Source organism: Podarcis pityusensis (genome assembly GCF_964106645.2).
Source record: "Podarcis pityusensis genome assembly, chromosome: 7".
Classification (NCBI taxonomy): Eukaryota; Metazoa; Chordata; class Lepidosauria; order Squamata; family Lacertidae; genus Podarcis; species Podarcis pityusensis.
In genome coordinates, this window is record NC_138031.1 from 38875547 (window position 1) to 38898038 (window position 22492).

Sequence of the window (22492 nt, forward strand, 5' to 3'; positions counted from 1 at the left end):
TGCTACTAAAAGGGCCAAATGCTGGTTTTAATTTTAATCTGTGACTGACTGAAAGCTGTTACAATAATGAGCTATTTTCTTTTTGACCTTATAGGCAAAAAATGCAATACAATGTTTAATAGACAAACATCAGAAAATACCAGGAAATGTATTTAGAGCATTGATGGAACGATTTGAAACACAGAAAAAAGAAGACTAGTGTCTTTTTGGGTTCACAAATAGTTGTAAAATATTTTAAAATTATGTTTATGATGTGATGTAATAGTTGAGAAAAATGCTATTGTATTTTACTTTCTTTACAATTGTACAGTTTTACAGAAAAACAAGTTATTTCCCCAAAAGATCCTTGTTAAATCTGGAACTTGGGAATCTTACTCTTTAGGTACCAACACAAAAATTTGATAAATTTTTAAAAGCACAGTTGTACCTTGGAATAAGCTATAAAATGGCTTTTTTGGTTTGTTGAAAATATATGAAATTTCCATACAAATTTTATTTAAATTGAAGATAACATTAGGATGTATTTGAACATTATAGCTGTGTCCATTTCATGTCTCGTGTGGGGTAACAGAGATTCTCCAGTCATGATAAAGTCCTTAATTATATTTATTAACATTTGTGAAATGAAGATGATGCTATTGCTGTCAAACTAAAACTGCAATAATATGCATGGGTACCTGGGAGTAAATCTTACTGAACTCAATGGAGGCTGGCTTCTGAGTATACACGCATAGGATTGCACTGTAAGGGTGCTTAGAAAAGGCCCTGTGGATGCCATAATTTTACCACGTGTAAGGAACATTTAACTTGCATTACCTTCATTTGAAATCCCTAGAAATGCAAATTCCATCACAATTTGCTGTGCTGCAAAAGTATTTATTTGGAATTCCATGAACTTGCATTGCTGAGTTTTGCCTCTTTGTAGAGGGAGAGTATTCCCTCTAATACGTCCCTTCAAAGGTTTTCTCTTTTTTCCATCTTTGGTGGTGGCTGAAGGTTTAGAATTTCCATAGACACTCTATAATAAGGAAAGCAAGCAGGATTAATACTATACAATTGCACAGTTCTTTAGCCCAAAAGAGCAGTAGTTGGATAGCCATATGCATCAGAAAAATTCCAAAACATGTAGAGTTTGAGCACTTTAGAAGGATATGAATGCACTGAAAATTGTGTGGACCAGGGCTGTGCTAGATGGAAACTTAGCTAATTCACATAGCAGCCGCAGTTATCTCTCCCCATATATTATGAAAGCTAAGTGGTGGGTGTATAGATACTGCTCCATTTGTGATGGCAGCGTTGAAGCCACTGAGAGTTGTTGGGAGACTGGCTCCACCTAGGGGCCTTAACATTTATTTCAAAAAAAATTATGCACTGCTTCCGGGTTAAAAACATGCAGCTGGAAGTTGTTTACAAAAAAATTAAAACAAGCAAACAAAAAAATTAACAGCAATAATGCAAAACTTCCAAAAAGGTAAAATAACAATAGACCAGAAACAGATTTGAAAAACCACCTGGCGCTCTTATGTAGAGAGTCTGCATTTTGGCACCAAGTGCTGGCAGAAATATATGACAATACTGTGAAAGCCTGATAAATATCTTGCATGAAACCACGACCATACAAGCATTTTCCTGCCAAAATGGATAAAGAGGCCCTGGATGCAAAATGATAGGTCAGCATGTTTATCCTTGGAATTGTATTCCAAGTTGGTCTGTAGTAAAACTAGTAATATTTAATGCTTTAATTAGGTTGTTTTTTTAAGTACTTTCAAAATTTGGTGGCTTATTTAACCTGAAGAGAGCTGGTTTGTGCTCCATAAATTGATGAGTTATACTGAACTTTCAGTGATGTGACTTCTGTTTAAATACCTGCCTTCAGGATAATATCAGTAATTCTGATATTTAGGTGTAAATACTTGAGTGGTAGGGACACAGGTGGCGCTGTGGGTTAAACCACAGAGCCTAGGACTTGCAGATCAGAAGGTCGGCGGTTCGAATCCCCGCAACGGAGTGAGCTCCCGTTGCTCGGTCCCTGCTCCTGCCAACCTAGCAGTTCGAAAGCACGTCAAAGTGCAAGTAGATAAATAGGTACCGCTCCGGCGGGAAGGTAAACGGCATTTCCGTGCGCTGCTCTGGTTTGCCAGAAGCGGCTTAGTCATGCTGGCCACATAACCTGGAAGCTGTACGCCGGCTCCCTCGGCCAATAAAGCGAGATGAACGCCACAACCCCAGAGTCGGTCACGACTGGACCAGGGGTCCTTTACCTTTACTTGAGTGGTAGCTTATTTCCTAAATTTATATGCTACTTTTAAACATTCCAGAATAACTTGCCATGCTCATTTGTACTTCTTAAAATTAATATTTATATATTTAGCTTATTTGTTATTTTGCAGAGTTTATCTTTATTTTTTAGTTTTAGCTTAAGTAAAACTACTTTAAAAATTGTCAGGAGCAAACTCCAGCTGAAGATGCTATAAAATAGACTTTTTCAGTATACTTGAATACAAATCTGCATTGATTTGGAATATGTGAAATTGAGCTTTACATTACTTTTCAGACTTTAATATGTGTAAATAGGGCCTCACCCAAAACTCTTCAGGAGATCAATGTGCACTTCTTCTGGTCAGGGTAGGCCTTCCTGTTCAGTGAACATTTGAGCACTTATCTGCGCCTATCAGAAGATTGCTAGATTCAGGTTAGAATTGCGCTGCCAGAAAATTAAATTGGTTTGTTAAAATACATTTGTGGGCACTGATTTCTCTCCCAAATGCCTAAATAAATGGGATATGGTATGATTTTGCTTTTTAAAAATGGTCCCATGTCACAATCTTGCAACAAATGTAAACCTGATGTTAGTTAATACAAAGCTCAAGTGTGCTTCCTCAGTCCAGGGACCCAAACCTTTCTCTTCTGAGGCTTTTAGTGATAGTTTTTTTAATGGTGTTGGTATAATTTCCCATGAACCAATTTTATTGATCCATTAAAAGTCTTATTTATGGCCTTTCATGTGGCTTTCTGTTACTTTTTAGATTCTTGGGTTTCTTTATCTTTAGAAAGCTGTTTTGAATATTTTAATTAGAAAAGTGGCCTATAAACATATTAAATCAGTCATTTGGACATGTAAAAGAAATTTGAACATTTCAAAATAAACAACTGCAAAATACTAATATCTGAATAATGATGCAATTACATCCGAATCCGGTTTACTTTCTCTTGCATTAGAAAACAGTGGCAGCTCTAATAAGTGAGTGATAAGACAAATGACATTTTTAGAAACCTCTTTCTTTCTGTGATTGTAAGTTGTTTTAAACTGATCTTGACATTGTGTTTGAATTGCTGTAGCCAGTCCTGGGACCTTAGGGTGAAGGATGCTTAATAAATTTTAATACTATATGGAAAACAGCTCAGGTGGTTTCTGTTGACTTGATCAGATGTTATACTAGTGCCGTGCAAACATTCTAGTTATTTGTCCTTGCCCACAACTCCTTGCTGGAGTTCTGATGTGTATAGAAAAGCTGTCACATGCAGCAGCTTCTTGACAACAGCACAGGTTGTAGCCAGAAGTGATGCAAAGAGCCTGTATGTATCTCAGAATGTATAACTGTATGAAGATATGTGTGCTCAAATGCACACATGGGTAGATGGTGCTCTTCAGTTCAGTAAAGTAAGCTGATACACAGGAGCAAAGAAATGCATCTGTGGATTGTCTCCATCCACTGAACTGAAAGCTCTTCAGGCAAGGAAATTTTGTATGAGCATTGGGGTTTCCACTCCCCAAACACATTGCTGGCTTGGTTTAAAGGTAAAGGTACCCCTGCCCATACGGGCCAGTCGTGTCCGACTCTAGGGTTGTGCGCCCATCTCACTTAAGAGGCCGGGGGCCAGCGCTGTCCGGAGACACTTCCGGGTCACGTGGCCAGCGTGACGAAGCTGCTCCGGCGAGCCAGCACCAGCGCAGCACACGGAAATGCCGTTTACCTTCCCGCTATAAAGCGGTACCTATTTATCTACTTGCACTTAAGCGTGCTTTTGAACTGCTAGGTGGGCAGGAGCTGGGACCGAAAGACGGGAGCTCACCCCGCCGCGGGGATTTGAACCGCCAACCATGCGATCGGCAAGCCCTAGGCACTGAGGTTTTACCCACAGGGCCACCCGAGTCCCTTGGCTTGGTTTAGAAGTCACTAATTCACAATCTGTTTTGCATGAAAGTGGTCCTGTTACAATTCTGGTGTGTGTGAGACAGAGAAGAGAGAGAACGATTGGGTGGTGGTGGCAAATATAACAGTAAGTTGTTTTTAAAAAAATAATACAATCTCATGCTGAACTGCAATTGTTTGTGTTACAAACCTGAAAAAATGGTATTGGTAAATTCCTTCATTTTTAAAAAGTATTGAATTGAGTATCAAAGCAAAACGCAGTATAATTATTACGGTCAATTAACATATCTCAGTTTTTCCACATTCTGTTTTCTGCATATTTGTATGGTATTCTGTGAAGTTTTTTTAAAAAAACTGCAGAATAAAGTTGAAATGGCAACTAGAACAAAAATCCTGTGTGTCTTTCTTAATGCTTATAGTTTTCTTGAATAATAAATAACAAATAACTAAATAAAATGAACTTTCAGCCAGTTTCAGATAAAGAAGCACAGATGTATATCACTACTAGAGTAGACAGAAACACCAATAATATACCCAGGCACATTGCAGACAACTAGCCTAGCAAGTGTTCAGTTGTGTTAAATGCATAACGATTTTGCAGGAAGGCAATTATCTACTGTTAGAGTTCCTCTCTTTTTAACGCTGAAAAGAAAGAATGTCTAGACAGTTTGTCAACTTCTGTCAGGAATGTGATAATCATTAGACTAATTAGTTTGAAAGCCAAATTAGGCATCAAATGTAGGATGGCATGGATAAGGTGAGGACAGCGTTCAAGAGTGCCTTCCTTTGCTTGTGCAGGGGAGCAGCACCAAGTTGACATATTCAGCTCTCTCCTTCAGAATCCAAGCCAATGGCGTCTGTTATATTGGAGGGAGGGGGTGGAAAATAAGTCGTCTTATGGCATTTGAGGGCATAAGGCTAGCTGCTACATTTTTAATGCTGGTTTGTTTCTCTATTGAAGATTTTTAATACCTCTAATTTGCATGCAATTTTAGCAATGTAATTATGTTATTTTGTTTTATTCTTTATGAACCTTTCAATTGTAAGCCAGCTTGAGAAGCCCTTTGATTTTGAAAGGCAACACACAAGTTGCAATAATAATAACTAACAGTAATAATAATAATTCTGCCTATTTACTGGATCTAGAATGGTAAATTAATCCCAGTTGCTGGGAATCATAGGGAAACGGTGCTTTCATGCTCATGTCCAGCTTGCAGGCATCCCACAGGCAACTAGTTGGCCACTCTGAGAACACTAGATGGGCCATTGGCCTGATCCGGCAGGTTTGCCTTATGTTTTTAACTTGGGTGCAAACACTGATGTCTTCATATGTACTGCAATTTCATACAGCAGAAGATTATGTTCAAAAGTGCATTACAGTCAGTTGGCCCAAACAAAGAAGTACCGTATTTTTCACTCTATAGGACACACTGGACCATAGGACGCACCCGACCATAGGAGGGGGAGAACAGGGGGGGGGGGGAATCTCTCCCTCTCTGCACAGCGCCCCTTCAGCGAAGCAGCAGGAGAAACGGAGCCCCTTCCATTTCTCCTCCCGCTTCTCTGAAGGGGCGCTGCGCAGAGAGGGAAAACTGTGCAGCGCCTCTCCAGCGAAGCGAAGCCTGGAGAGCAAGAGGGATCGGTGTGCACCGACCCCTCTCACTCTCCAGGCTTCAGGCGGCTATCCGCAAGCCTTCAGAGCGCAGTGCAGCGCTCCGTCTCACTGTTCTGGCTTCAGGGACAGCCTTTGAAGCCTCCGCAGGGCAGCGGGGTGCCTTCTCCCCCTGCCCTGCGGAGGCTTTGCGCAGCTAACCCCAAGCTAGAACTGTTCTGGCTTTGGGCTTAGCCGCGCAACCTGCATTCGCTCTATAGGACGCACATACATTTCCCCTTAATTTTTGGAGGGGGGAAAGTGCGTCCTATAGAGCGAAAAATACGGTATTCCTAGTAAAGAGATTAGGATCCTACAAGCTACTTGGCATGGAGACACCTCAGCCTCACACACCATTGTCATTGTTAACATTTACTAAGGAGTGGAAACCTCAGACTTTTTGCATGAAAAAGAAAATGAAATAGTGGCACTTGGATTTGAGGACTGAAGATAATGTTTGTTTATAGAAAGTGGTATTGTTTGGTGTTATACTGGAACGGATTAAGTGAATATTGTTATAAACTCTAGTAAAATCTATTATATATAAAATTAAATTGCTGTAGTTTTGGGAGGAAATTCTTTCCAGCAGAAACCGTGGTTGGATTGTGGAAGCAGCTAATAATTGTGTCTCAGATATATGGACTCTTCATGTTGACATCCATGCCAAATCTAGATCCCTGAAGACTTACCGTTGCACAGTTGCTCAATCTTTTGAAACAGAATGCATTTACGAGCAGATGACAACCCATTAAAAGACTCCACGGCATCCATAAAATGACCACAGTGTACTTTATTTAATGATTTGGTACTTCGTGTTGCAATAAAAAAAAATCTACAAAATCCAAATATATAAAATTTTCAAGTTTTCCTTTGAAATTTTACAAGAAAAATCAGGTTGTAACCAAAGAAATTTGTTAGTAGAAGCACTACTTTCAACTTCATTTCATCACAAATTGCAACTTACTTAACAGACCAAAAGAACTATGGTACTGTAGTACACCAAATACTTCACACACTGTGTTCTTTACTATAGCACATGTAACCACTGCCACACAAGACAGTAGTCTCTAGCTGATAAAGACACTCTTCACGATCGGGACTCTAAAGGAATGTTCGTATACATGGAATCTGAATATAGTTATTTACAGGAAGGATTTCATTTCATTTAACTATTTTTTGAATCTTCATTTCAAACAGAATACCAAATACATTTGTACAATGTTTACAATCCATAGCACAAGAACTGTCATGAATATCATTCAACTCGAGTCACTGTGCTTGTACCAAGGGAAATATCTACACTTTCCATAAACACAAAGGTGATCTCCCAGAACTTGTTTCTGATAATGGTTAAGTATTGAGTAAAAGCACAGTAACAATTAGTTAACACAATCAGTGTATAATTGCAACAGTTTACAACAGGAGCTGAGAAATTATTGGTCCACTCTATTCCATTCGTTAGTCTGCTGTTGACAGTCACATTTCATTGTTATGGCATGTTTTTCAGAGTTTTATATAATTACATATCTGGTACAGGAGAAACAAAATGAAAAAGACTCATGAGTGGAAAAAGCACAAATCTTTTAAGGCAAATTAAGCATATACAAGCAGTGACCGTTTCTGTTCCTGGGTATGTGGTTTTTGATTCTGGATAATTAAACAACACCTCACAGACCCATAGCTCCTGATCCAGCTATGCATGCACTGAGCTGAACAATCTACCCCACTAATTAAGATGGTTGATACTGTTGACTGTGGACACATCTATCACTATTTTTTTTTTAAGGGAGGGGTCTAAATTCATCTTCCCTACCACTGAAGTGATTGGTGCTGCCATTTCCTATCAGGGCTGTTCTCACAGTTCCTAATCTACCCCCTCCTTCCCAAAGGTAGATGAAGCCTGGAAATTCAAATCAAGCACTATGTTTCACATCACAACACAAGACGTGTGGAAGCTTGTTTCTGTGCATGCACTGTCCTAATTGGATCAGGTAAAGATTGTTAGCAACTACAGTATGTTCTGTTCAGTGTCTTCTATGAATAAATTGGCATGGCTTTGAAACAGGTTTCATTTTCTAAACTGGGAAGGGCTGGTTGAGACAGAAGCCCTAATAAATACAAAGTGCATGCTTTAATATCTAGCGGGAGGAGAAAAATTAAAGGTAGCTGAGGTAGTTTGATGTAAAAATGCAACGTGTCAGAATAGCAAAACAAAAAAAGGTTATTTGGAATTTACTCACTTATATGTCTTTGGGATATTAATTAAAAATGGACACGACCCAGCCAGAGTTAAATATGTGTAAGTTCCATCTGGATTCAGCTGAAATAAGAGGAACTTAAACATCCTTAATGTTCCCTGGGTTATGCCCAGGAATCCCTAGGCAGGATCACTTACTCTGCTGTAGTCCCATTTACTTGACCAGTTTTGTATCAGTAAATAACAAAGTCTCAGTAACTAAACTGTACAAACAAAAAGAACATTTAGAATTGATTTTCAAGTATTGGTGTGTTTTTGCAGGTCTTCTTAATTTCCCCCCCAAATATGAGATAAAAAAAAATGACATGACTAGAATGCTGTGCTAACAATGTACCATCTGAACAAGCAATAGCCCACTTAGCTGAGCTTCAGCAGGATTTCATAACAGCATCTGTAAGATATATTTTTACCACTGGAGACAGTCATACTTGTAGGAGTCTATATTACGATGCATTGTTTGGTCTCTAGCAAAGGGACGTTAACACTGTTCATTCAGTTTAGCCCAGTACAGCCACAAGGATGAGCCCTGCAGTCCTCTGTTGTAAGGCACTGCATTTAGTCAAAAGGGCATAGATAACACTCTGCATTGTTTCCAGATAGGCCATGTCCACATTGGAAGGTGTCACTAGCCTTACTCTGGCATTTCACTCACATGTAAAACCTACACTCAAGCGGGGGCAAATGTGCTAAATTTTGCCCTCCCACAAGTTGAAGGTGGGTGAAGGTCTGAAGTGGGCAACCTCTTCTATTTATGGGTGCTCCCCTTGCAATATACCATGCTAGATCTTAAGCCACAGCCATGAGGACAGAAAGTACCCTGCTTCAGATCTTCACCCTTTATGAACTGAAAGGCAATGGGGCAGAGGTTAGCACTCTTGTCTCTGCCCGTGTGTAGGTTTTACGTGCAAGCAGAACTCTTGTTTAGGACTAGTATTCCCCACAGTTCATTTCCTCGCTTTTAAAACTGTAAATTTCATACCCCCCCAATCTCTGTGCCAGTGTTGATGGCAACACAAGTAGTCAGGGCTAGCTTCACTCTTGAGGGGACCCTCAGCATTGAGTATTCTAGTGCACACGGTTCTATGCAGGTGGGGTACCCCATGAGCCCAGGAGGGGGTGATATTAAGGGGTGTAGCATGCAGCAGCACTCACTAAATGATGGTCAGCTACAGTGCCCTTGAGCACCCTGGTGTAGCATTGCTCTGTGGCATTGTGGGAAATGTAAAAGGCAGCTGTAACATATTTATTTCTCACAAAGCCCCAGAGTGATGCTATGCCAGAGGTGTGCTTGGGTATTGCAGGAAATGTAAATGTCACTCCAAGCCACTCACAGCAAGTTCAGAGTTAGGGATGTCTAAGGAGAGCAGGTGCTGAATCTGGACCTGCTCATAGTGCAAAGGCAGGACCCAGATGTTAGCAGGGAAGAACAGAGCAAACATACAAACCTAGTAACATTGTTGTGGGGCTGCTTGATTTCAAGGATGGAAAACTGATAGACAGATGGGGCCCATGGATGTGTTCCAAGAGATAAAGGGCCAGAGTCCTTTATGGTAAAGGGGCAGATACAGATAACTAAATGCCCAGGAAAATAAAAACACTAAATTGGGGAGGGGAGAGAAACAGGTTTCATTAGAGTGGGGACTGCATTGGAAATTTGGGGTGGGGGAGAAATAGGGACGGGAACTATCAATGCAATAGTTTCAGAATGATCAGTGGTTGGTTTTTTTAAGGACATATTTTAAAATAACCAGACTCTGTTGCAAAATGCCTAGACCCAAGATCCAAAGGTAGCAATTTGATACTAGCTGTGATGACCCTGAGATTTAAACTTGCTGCCCTGAGAATGGACCCCAAAATCCCAGTCTCAGCATCAAACCTGAGACCTACCAAACCTAGGCAAACTCCAAACAGATCTAGTGGAATAATAGTGGAAGAATGAGCATTATAGCCCAAGTCTAACTATTTCAGCTCAGAAGGAAGGAAGTTCTATGGAATGTATTGACTGTATTAGGGCCCTTTCCCAGATAAGTGGGCTTATCCCTTAACCACTAAAACATACAGATAGTGTCCTGTTTTACTGAATTAGCTGTAAACTGTGGATTGTACTGTGCATCCATTTCTAGTTGCATGCTAGACAACTCTGAGAATTTTGTAATTCTAGTGAACTGACTGAGGCCTCCTGAACAGAATATTCTAAAATGCTCATCTTGGATTCATGTGGAATGGAAATGAACAAACCATATCCTGAAATGTTCATTTATCACAGCACTCTCTCCTTAGCAAAGAATTATTGCCCTAATATGGATTATGGTGGAGAGTAAATTCCTTTTAATTTGACATTAAAAAGCCCTTTGCCCCATTTGTTTGCAATTTGGCAGGCTTACTCCACCCACTCTAGAGGGGATACTGTGCCTGCAAATTTCATCTACTCCTGCCAAGGAGAAAACATTATAGACATTTTTAGATTTCTCATTAGAGTGAAATTCAGAGCTTTACTGCACAAGAGTATATTGAAACCCATATCACAGATTGAAATGGACAGATCATGTCAGAAATATATTAGTTTGTTAGGATTTTTTAAAAAAGAAGATCTACAAGACAAATCTTGGGGCCTGTGCCTACCTCTAAACATTTACTAAGTAGATCCCATGGGTTTTAATGAAGCATTTTAATATTTATATTTATACTATTTATTTTTATATATTTATTTTCCAAGAATGTGCTTAGCTAAAGAAACAGGCTGATTTATTAATTACGATCCCTTGGATACCACATATGTTCAGCAATTGCCAACCTGATGAACATAAAATAGCCATGTCTTTCAAGGATAGAACAACATTATGAAATGAATGTTCATTCATTATGGAATGAAAATCCATGGGATTAAACAACAACAGAAAACAGGTTGCAAAAGAGGCAGATTATTATGTTCTACACTGGGAAAGAAGGAGTTGGAGTTGGATGAAGTCACAGAAGAAAAGATTTGCCATGTAACACTTCCTTGCCCTTTAAACTAACCCTGATGCCAAGGCCAGATAATTCTGGTACATTTGGAACCATTGCACAAGAAGTGATGTCTGGAATGGCTCCCCTTGCAGCTCACTGTCTTTGTTGTCCCTGTACCCTGGTTTCATGCTGACATCTATCATTTGCACCACCATTGTACTGCAGCTGCCTCCCTCCTATGATCTCACCTGCAGCAACAGCATGCCAGGTGATGTGGAAAGCCTGGACCAGTGGCCCCCATCATAGGCTTGTCCTTTGTCCCCATCCACCACAGCATCTGCCTTTGCATTAATGATAATAGGAGGCCATAGGATTAGGCAGAAGCGAAACTGCTCCCTTCCCAATGGCACATAAAAAAGATTAGGCACTGCATGCCACAAGAGCATGATGGGCCTGGGAGCCCAGCTGCTGTGCAAGCACCAGAAAAACATGCCTATGTGTAGTCATCACATGGAGGAGGAGGAGGAAGAGAGAGAGAGGTAAGCCTTTTGTAAACAGCACATGGTGTTAGCTCACAGTTTCAGAGGTATGATAATGAAAATAAAAATTTCAAAAGCTCACAACCAATGATAGTATGCATGCTATTACATACACCATTAAGTTGGAATTTAATCTTAAATCTAATTGCTTGCTATTGGTTTTACCCCCTCCTCTCCCACATAAATCTGAAATAGCATTTCTTCACATTTTTGTTGTGGTTTATTCTTTATGTTTCGTCATCATTACTTTGGATAATGTATCACCAAAAACCATGAACTAATTGCTTTACAACAGTTTAATCAGAAGTTATTCCCACTGAGTCCAGTGGGACCTGGAATAAGAGAAAATTAAGGCTACCTAGGAATAAGTGGGCGTAGGACTGTAGCCTTAATTCCTCTTTGCCCCACATAAAATATTAGAAAGAAAGACTGCCTTCACTTCCTGTTCCCATTTGAAAGCTGCCATTTGGGTGGAAGGTCTATGACACGGGAGCAGGAATCTGGAATACAGCATAAGCCCCACCTGCATGGCACTGACCTCAGTGTTTAAGTAGTATAGAAGCATAGAAAGCTGCCTTGTGCCAAGCAAGACCAGTGGTTCACCCAGCTTTGTCTACAATGACTGGCAGCAGTTCTTCATGGTTTCAGGCAGGATCTCTCCCAGTTAGAGATACTGGAGGTTCAACCCAAGACCTTCTACAGGCAACTCTTCATTCCCCCTACCTCCATTTGTCCAGAAGTTGCTATGCTTTAAAAGGAGAGTCGTGCAAATATGTATAAATTTGTATCCAATAAGGCATTTAAGGAACCCATTCCTGGATCTCACGACACTGGGGCTTAATGTTAATGGACAAATTTGCAATCCATGTCCGAGAGAGTCGAACAGACAAGAAAATCACTACTTTTCAATCAACCTGGCATAGTTTTATTATACATGCGACCTCGCAAGAACATGCTTTTGACCTCAGAGAACACATAGCTATTTGTGGAAGGATACCTTTGTTTGAAAACTGAAATGACTTAAAAGATTAATGTAATTAAGTAGACATTTGGTGCTTCTGTGGGGGGTGGAAGTGGGATTGTTCCTTTTTTTAATCAGCTGTGTATGAATCACTATTTATGACAGATATATGTCACAAATAAAGATATTGGGGGAATCTTCATGCCTTTTGGGGTAAGAGGGGGTCTTTTGGAGAAACTGCACCAGGGTCCCTAACCACCTTTAACTGGCCCTGCCTGCTTGTTTGATATGCATCTGAATTTGAAATCCCTCAACTTTATGTAACTTTATCAATACTCTTAGTGCTTTGAAATAGAACGCAAATGCATTTGTGGGAGGAATAAAGCAGCTTATTGAGGAGTTCCTTCATTGAAAGTAACAACTCAATCAGTTAATTAAGAATGGCAGCTATATAATTACATTCCTGTTGAGACAAGCCTACCCAGAGGTTTATAAAGTTCAGGTAATTTTAATCTGTTTTAGTATTTTAACCTTTGTATGTTTTAAACTATGGCTGTGAATTTTTCTTGATTTTACTGTTGTATCTTTTTCTAAACAGCTTTGATGATTTCAACAACCAAGCAGTGTATAAATTTTGTGAAACAAAGAAATAATAAAAAGTAGGGAGCAATACAGTCCTGGGGGAGAAGATTACTAGAAATATTACCCTTCAACATTTACAGGGATTGCAAGAATTTAAATTCATGGTTAAAAGGGTGTGATGCTAGAGCAATGCTCCACTTCAAGATACATTGATTTCAGTGGGATATGTAGAAGAGGAGTCTTTGTTCAATTGCATCAATCCATACTTAGAAACACACTCACTCTGGTTAAGGGCAAAACAGATGCATGTCCCTACACCAGGTTAATAGCAACTTCGAAGTAATACTGAGATGGGGGAAATGGGATGAGGGAAAGGGTTCAGCACCCACAGCCTCAGCACCACTGCACTCATTCAAACATGAATTGCTCCTTCAGCCCTGGATCTTCCATGTCACATTTCTTTTGGTTCTTTTACAAACTCTGGCTAGTGTCTATAATGTGTTTGACAGGAAGGGAAGGCTAGGAAGGACAGAATCCAGAATCCTACTTCCTGCTCTGAACAGCTTCTGGTGCTATTTGGCACCTTTAATTACAGGTTTGTCCCAGCTGGTAGTTGCAGATATGGGATCCAGCTACGGAAACATGCATGGGCACCTGCATCACTGAGCATATGGCAGGATGAATGTCTGTTTTAATAACTAACTAGATTTTAATGAAGAATGAACCTTTAAAAACCCACCCCAAACTGCTCACAATAGCAGCCAGTATCACATCACCAGCACAGTCCTATGCAGCCCACTCAGAAGTAAGCATCACTTGAGTTCAATGGGGTTTTCTCTCAGGGCAGTGTATATAGGAATGCAGCCTGAGACATCCATTCCTTAACAGGAAACACCACCTTTAAAAGATCATTAAACTGATGGCAAGAATTTTCAAGAACACAAAGATCTCTCTGAGAAATTAAGATTTTTTAAAATGTATGGATTTCTCCCCTGCTCATTCTTTTTAATGCTTATTCACATTTATATGGCAGCAACACAGAATCTAGACCTTCTTCTTTTCATAACAGATGATTCTATGGGTTACAATCCTTTACATACATACATACATACCTTCCTTGAAGTAAGCCTTGAAGTAAGTTGGGCTTACTTTTGATTAGCCATGCACTGGATTGCTAATGTGAACACAATGTGCCTACTGAGGCCTTTCCTGGTGCCTACAAGGTTTCCTCCCTGCCCAATTGAAATTAGTTTTGAAATAAGAGCTCTGCTTAGCCAAAAGAACAGGTAGTGGGTTGTGCCTATGATAGTTTTTCCAGTTTACAAATGGGTCCCAGAAAGGTTATCAGTCTCTGCCTTAAGTGATGTGATTAATATATATTTGCTAGCAAAGTAGCGCATAATGTACACTTTTAAAATGCACAAACATGTTTGCAAATATCTCCTCTTATACAGAAAGTTATGGGCAGTTTAAGGGTAAAGGTGCACCTTCTGCCTGCAAATGTGTGTATCTGTACAAATGGGAACAAGCAAAAAGGGGCGTGCTACATGTATGGCTTTCTGGAGAATTAAAAAAATCAGCAGTTGACATTAAAAGCAAGACATTTTGGAAACTCATCTTGCCTCTAGAGTTTATAACTGAGATGTAAGCAAGAATGGAATGCAGCCCACAACACACTGATGAGCTAAAAACGTGCTATGTTTTAAACAGACTTATCAAGAACCTTGATGCCGTTTATGCTTTCTGGAGACCAAATATGCATTTGAAATTATAAAGGGGGAAAAGACCACTGGGGGAAGATTTGGAGCAGAGAAAGAAATATGTGCCAGAAGTGCCTCCCCCTCCCCACCAAGCATACTTGTTCAGATAATGATAAGTATACTCATATTTGGAAGGAGAAGTGGGATCATGGGGGCAGGCCCCACACCAACCTCCATGTGTGGATTGTGCCTTGTGTACTGGTCCAATGTGTGTGTAAGATCTACACACACAGGATCAGTTAAGATGCCTCTCTCTCTCTCTCTCTCTCTCTCTCTCCTTCCCCCATGTGTTTGCACAGGGCTTCAGCCAGGGCTGGTGAAAAATATTTTGGTGTCACACACACATGCTGAGGCTGGTTAAGTTACTTTGATGCCTGAGGAAGAAAATCCTACAAGCACGTCTCCCCCTCCTGGGCAGCAAAAATACAGCAGTCATAATTTGCTGCCTTCTCATAACTTCCAGAGTTATTTGTCTGAAGTGGCTGCTTTACTTTGCTACCGGTAGGGCTGGTTCTAGATTCCCTCACCACCTCCAAAGCAGCTTTTGTTTAAAGGGCATTAGAATCCAAACATCATTTCTTGGTTTTTGTTTTAAAGAAAAGCCACTTTGGAAACGACAACTGAGAGAAAAGAAACCTTCAAGAAAGATCACTCTGAATCCTTTCTCAACTGCACCCTATACTTTTTATATAGTTCTATAAATTTATAAATACACAATAACACAATACCTTTGCCAACAGTAAATATCTTTTGGTGATATCACATCACTATATTATTGCTAATGCGTGACCAATATTAACAAATAATAAACTGCCTTTAAAGCTACTTTTCCTTTCCATTCTCGTTTTCCATCAAAACAAAATAGAAAATCTCAATGCTAACAGAATCTGTATACTTTTTGACATTTTCAGCAACATGGATGGGCAAACTTACTTAAAAATATTATTCAACCCTATGTTTACTGCTTTCTCGTAAGGTAAAACATGTTACTGAAAACCCTCAGTTTAAAAGAACTGTGATTGACTTGAAGCTCAGTGAGAGGAGAAATGCAGTTTCTTCACAAAACCTTTTCAGCCTGTCACACAGCCATCATTTGTTACCCACAGACCATCCCAAAGAATAGTGCTGCTATTCTAGGGAGTTAGAACTGTTTTTGAGAGTATAAATTTGCTGGGCAACTCCATCAGTTATACATCAAACTGTGGTTTTGGTTGCATGGGTAATTTATTTTGGCAGTAGTTCACAAGTTGCTTTTTGAAATGGGTTGCTTCACTCCAGAAAGGAACTCCAGAAAGCTCTACAAAAATAGACAATGAATACTGAAGAAATATGCAAATAAATAATGTGATATCTGAATAAATTTTCAGGTTAGGTTTTCAAAATCTCTCTTATACACAGTGAAAAAGAAAAAAAAGTTAACAAAGAACAATAAAAATACATGGCTTTGCCAAAAATGTGAGAATGCAAAAAAAATTACCTAATTATGCTATTCAAATCAAATGCTTGATTTCTACTTAAGCTTCCTGTGAAAGAGTGAGCAATTAAAAATAATTAAGGAGTTCAACACATTTCTCAGTTCTGTTATACCATGCCAACATGTAAAAGTGTAGGCTTGTTGATTTATGAACAACTTACCATTATATAAAAAATAATGTACTCTCTGAAGATGCTTAGCTTTAACAGACACAGTGGGTTTGGAAGAACCACTTTCCTTAGGATGTATACATTTTTTTCTGTTTCCTGACATGCAAAGGAGCAAGTGACGCAACAGCAGACTTCCACCGTTATATTACAGCCAGGTTCTTGACGTGTGAACAAATTCCAGAAAACAAGAGTCAAGGAGCAAAAACTCCTCTGAGCAGACACACTGAAATCAATGGACAAGTGCTGGAAAGCACCCACTTTCATTTGCTCGTCGCCTCTCATCTCCTAAAATTGGTTACCACAATGTCAGCAGCTCTGATCAGAGATGGGGAAGGGGCACTCACACACACAAAAATCCTCTCTCTTCTTTAGCAGATACTTCCCAATGGATCACATGAAAGGGCACTAATTGGATATAAAGCCCTATACTGCTTACTACAAGATGTATCTAGACCAAGAGAATCCTGATTCAGAGTGAAAGAAAGTTACAGTGTGTCTGCTTTGGTGCAGTGCCAGGCCACTAGCTGATTGACACGCATGGGGAATGCCAAATCAAGTGATAGCTAGGAGGGACAATTTAATAGGCTTTATGTGTTGTGCAGATACTGCAATTAAGTAATACAAAATGTGTATGAGAGAGATGTATGTAAACATGTGTAGTCATAGCCACCCTCCTCCCAAACAGGAATGCACCTGCCACTTGTTCTCTGCATCCCTTTGCTCACTAGAGGCTAAAGAAGCAATTAGTTGTATGAATGCTCTTCTTTGGTAGGGCACTACTGGCTTACATTGGAATAATTATCAAATGATATCTTTCTAACTTGATCAGTTTTCCTAGTACAACATGTCACAGTGTGTTGCTCCCACCCTATCCAACTTAAAATTAAACAGCTGCAGATTTAATGTCTTCAGCTTAGCTGGGTGTGAGCTGGATAAAACAAAATCTGCAAAAAAGGAATAGGGACCTGTTGAACCTGATTTGGAAAGTAGGTAGCACTTTCACTGTAAGATCTCATGTGCTGAATATGAAATTTCAACATCACCTACATATGGCTGCTTTGTTTATACTGGCACCTCAGAAACTGGAATAATGGGCTAATTTGTGAATGCTGTAAATATTTACTACTCATTCATAATTACCACTATTATTACCACTGATATTTTATTTTTAGGTCTTGGTAGAACAAAACACCTTGAATTTCCAACCAACAGAAACATGCTTTTCATATACCTGCAGATTAAAAAATATACCCCCCATAATATTTTAACAGAGAAAACTAAATTTATGCACCACCAGAATGCACAGCAGAGACATGATGCCTAGTTCTTCTGAGATAGTTAATCTTGTATCTGGGGCTGTAACCATTTTTGCTAGAATGCTTTTCTGGCATCTATTTTTGTATATTGACCTTTTTGTGTGAAGGAGCACTAAGTCGTGTGATCCTCCATCTGCATTTCTTGAATGTGCGTCTCCAGCTGTTGTTGGACCACAACTCCCATGATCACTTGATTACTGGTCCTGCTAGCTAGGGGTGATGGGAATTGTAGTCCAAAAACAGTGTCCCAAACTTGAGAAATGCTGTGTAGTACAGCTCAAACACAGGTTTAACACATCTGTGAGAACTAGGCCTATCTTTAATTTCCATGATGCTGAAGATTAACATACCAGACTACAATCTCTTCTGTTCTGTGACAAATTTATCCAGAATGTAAGGTAGTATATCTTCTCCAACACCAAGTCAAATCTAGTGACATGCAGCTGGTGTGGATACAACAGGCCATATCTTAAAGAACCTCATTGCTGACACAGCTGGTCAGACTCAGACCAGTTCACATATGAGGACTTGGTTTAATTTGGGCTGGATTGAGATCAGTGATGCTCAAATGGAAATTTCCAGTTGTGTCCTACTCTTCTGAACGGGATTTACATCTACACTGGATTGTTTCTCAGGAAATAAGTTGGCTACCTTCAAGTCATTTGTTCAACAGTCTCTGCCATATGCCCAATATTTGCTTATTTTAGTTCTTTATATTCCATTTTTCTTACTATGGTTGTTTATATTCCATGGCAAGTGCACACCTGAAATTGGTAATTATTGGGGTGGGATCTGCACTGTCCACATTGTATATTTAAATCATACTCAACACACAGGACTTCCCACAAAAACCCCAAGAAACTGTGGTTTGCTAATTGTGCTGAAAATGGGTGAAAATTATGGGCCACATGATTCATTTGGGGTGCTTTAAATGTGAATTGAATATGCTTTTAAATGTATAGAGTGGATCTGCATATGATAAAGCCATCATGGGTGATTATTTCTGTGTTGTGGTAACCATTTGTTTTGACCTACTGCAGATGCATAGTGAGATAATGACTTGCTTATACCTAGAAGATGTACTGAATTAAAAGAATGAAAACTGTGATCTTACCATATTTTCTGCGAGATCTCATGCTATTCAAACAGCACTCCTTCATGTTCCTAGTCTGTTCATCATACCATAACTTTGTAATTTATTTCTGAAGCTTTTTATACTTCTCTCAAGGATTCATGGGAAAAGAAGTTTTTATCATTATATCCAATATACACATTGCACTGTACTTGAAACACTCATTTGAAGGCTTCAGTATATTCTAAAAGTACCCATAGAGGCTTTCATATGCTATTATGTTGCAAATCAAATTAATATGGCATCAAGAGTACATGTACAAAGGGCCAGCTGATATAATTTGTGGACTATTTTTAAAACTTGAAGCTATTAAAAAGAATGAGTTATGTGAGAAAAAATTCAAAGTCTATAAAAAGTAACAACATTGTGTACTGTGTTTTGCTTTAGAAAAATATTGGCATAATACATGAGTTATTCCAATTTGCACCTGGTTTTGTTTTTTAAAAAATACTATCAAATTTTGACTTGCATCTGTAATGCAACTGAAAGCACCATCAAGGGATACTTTTAACATAAGGAAAGATACAATTAGCTTGGCCAAGGGAAGTATTTCATACCTGAATGCCTGTAAGCAAAAGCACTTTTGTACAAGTGACTTTTAATAGATAGTTTGGATGTAATGCTAATATGAGAATGATCAAGTTTTTTAAAAAAAACTTTCCCTTGTCCATGCTTCTTCAACATAGCAATGAGAAAATGTTCAGAAACTTATCTGAGTTCAACAGCATCTTAATCTTAACTATGGTTAGTTGAAACCAGCCAACTTCAAACCATAGGTTTCAACTGATCATAATCACTGACAATAGTTTAGCATTCAGATGACATGGTAAGCTTTGGTCAGTCTAAGATGGAAGTGGAAATTTCTGATCTATTTGCAGCTGTGCGGGAGTAGGAGAGGGAGCCCATGAGCCTGAGATTTTCTGAAGCTCATTTTCATAACATCCAAACAGAGAGAAACAGGTTTTGGCCAATTCAAGGACATGATGCACACAGCCTGGTTTAATGTATGTTTACTTTAGATACTTACAGACAAGTAGCCAATTTTCACCTTAAGAAAGACCAAATAGTGATGTCTGCAAATGTGGAAAGTATGATTGCTCTTCCCAGCTTCTTGCTTAAGTACTTGTGCCACCCATTTTCTGTCCCTCAAACAATAATATCAATTTTGCAGTTACAGCAATGTTTGGCACTAGAAGGGTATGACATTGTGGTTTTTTTATCACATCTTCTGCTCACACAGAGTTATGCATCCCAGATCCTGAAAAAAATGTAAGTTAAAAGTCTGTTCATCTCTTAATATTGTCCTGAATATGATCACCAAAAGTTCAATTACAGGAAATATACCTTTTCATGCCATTTCTCTTTCTCACTCTTTTTTTCTAATTGAAAATTTAATCATGATTATCATTTAATTAACATTGCTAAAGACTAGCTGAAAGCTGGGGAGCCATCTGCATAGAATTTCTGTTTCAAAAATGCCAAACTTCTGAAATTGTATGTATAATATTTCTGTTAAATAGAATAAAAGAAAGCAAATAAATATATAAAAATGAAGAGCTCCTTAGATTACAACACATGTATTTTGCTCAGTTAGAATTTAATTTAGTTCTAGACTCAGAAAAAAATCCTTAATGTCTTTTTCAAATTGTAATTCTTTTGCAAATGTTTTATGATTTACCTATTCAAAACCAGAGAATAATATTTTTTTATAATTTCTTTTATAGAAACTAGAGTTCACTTAACAGTAACATTGCCTTTTACAAAATAAGTTATTTTGACAACCCCCCCAACTGTTTCTTCATTTTGTAAATGACTATGCAAACACCAATAGTTGAAGTTTCTCTAAAATAAAATAAAAATGCATTAACTAGTATGTTGATGCAACTCATTCAAACCTTCCTGTTTTACTTTTAAATACTGTGCAGTGCACTTTGAAAGAAATAGGAAGTAACTGGACTAGGTCTATTTCTCAGTCAGATTTTTGGAGGCTCTTGGATGCTGCTGCTTTATAGGTGTACTACCGACAGACTGTGGGACAGCGGATCAAATGATAATCATGATGGTAGCCAGATACTATTACATCTTGCTGCTCTGTTGTAGAATGCAGTTAAGTTATTGCCACGGCCCTATTGCCACCCTTTTATTTTGGATGTATCGTAGCCGCTGCATTGAGCTCTCTTTAAAAATTGTATTTATAATGTTGTTTCATATTCCAACCGCTCCTGTATAAGGGCATCATCTTTATATTGTAGCCGTGGAGGAGCAGGCGAACATTCAAAAGCTAAAATGGCCTTTCTCAGGCTCCTGTCCAATACATGTCTCTCCCATGCTGGATACCTGTTCCTGAAGAGATCAATTTTAATGACAGATTCTTCAATCCTTGGTGGCCGGGATGAAGGAGTAGAAGGTGCAGTAGGTCTCACCTGAAAAACAGGCACGCACCCATCTCTCTCTGCAAATTTCTGATCCCGGTCACTTGTGACACTCCTGTTATTAGAAATAGACCTTAAAGTACTTGATGCTACTTCTGGAGGAAGAGTAAAGGCAGCTACAGAGTCCTCACAAGCACAGCTTGGTGACTGCCCAAACCTTGGTCCATTGGGATGAAAGAAGGCATAGTACATCAGCATAAAAACAATGCCGGTTAAAAAGCTGCTGAACACCACACATAGTGCCGGTATGGCAAACGCATCAGAAATCATAGGAGCCTTGTATAGGTACCAAAGAGCACTCAAGGCAGTGTTTTCCAAAAGGATCACAAAATAGTAAATGAAAAGCCTACAGCGTGTCCTTCCCTCCTTGACGTTGAACCAACTAAAGATATAAATGATCCCAACGACCATATCAAAGACAATCTCTTCCCACTTAGTGATGCAGAACTCCGTCTCGCAATGGACAATCCAGAAGGTCATGATGCACCAGTGGAGGACGATGAAGATCCCAAAATACAGTTGGAAAACAGAGGCAAAGAGAGCAAAAGTAATCACCCGGGCTGCAATTGTGAAGAAATGCCAGCAGAACTGGATTATCACAGCCATATAACTGATTGGTTTCTTGTCATCACGGGAATCACGAAGTGCTTTTTGATAGGAAGCCAAAGCCCATGCCAAAGACACAAGGGATGCTGCAGCAGTAAGTCCTAGAAAAATGGGGCAGGACAGGGAGGGAGAGAAAGAGAGAGAGAGAGAGAAATAGAGAATACAGTCAAGAAATGCAGAAGCTTCACATAGGAGTGTTTTTGCAAAGGAATCTTAATGAACCAGGAGAAAGACCCATGTATTTTAGCCTTATTACACAAATGACTAGGTAAAAAGGTAAAGGTAAAGGACCCCTGGATGGTTACGTCCAGTCAAAGGTGACTATGGGGTGCGGTGCTCATCTTGCTTTCAGGGTGAGGAAGCTGGCATTTGTTCACAGACAGCTTTCCGGGTCATGTGGTCAGCGTGACTAAACCGCTTCTGGCACAATGGAACACCGTGACAAAAGCCAGAGTGCACAGAAACGCCGTTTACCTTCCCGCTGCAGTGGTACCGATTTATCTACTTGCACT

General features: G+C 39.3%; 3 protein-coding genes across 4 annotated transcripts in view; 1 reads left to right on the forward strand and 2 right to left on the reverse strand.

The window, feature by feature from the left end:
- LOC308481794 (uncharacterized protein) overlaps positions 1-1368 on the forward strand; it is a 91404-nt gene extending 90036 nt beyond the window's left edge. The window contains exon 15 of the mRNA XM_081014500.1: positions 95-1368. Coding sequence (XP_080870626.1) covers positions 95-199 — 105 coding nt within the window. The 3' untranslated portion in view covers positions 200-1368. The remainder of the gene's footprint in view (positions 1-94) is intronic.
- LOC308481346 (DGAT1/2-independent enzyme synthesizing storage lipids-like) overlaps positions 1-22492 on the reverse strand; it is a 203987-nt gene that overhangs the window by 64633 nt on the left and 116862 nt on the right. The window lies entirely within an intron of this gene.
- Positions 6571-22492, reverse strand: part of XKR4 (XK related 4) — a 145792-nt gene continuing 129870 nt past the window's right edge. For both annotated transcript variants that reach the window (XM_081013380.1, XM_081013379.1), the window contains one exon: positions 6571-22081. In XM_081013380.1, the coding sequence (XP_080869506.1) occupies positions 21135-22081 (947 nt within the window). In that variant the 3' untranslated portion in view covers positions 6571-21134. The remainder of the gene's footprint in view (positions 22082-22492) is intronic.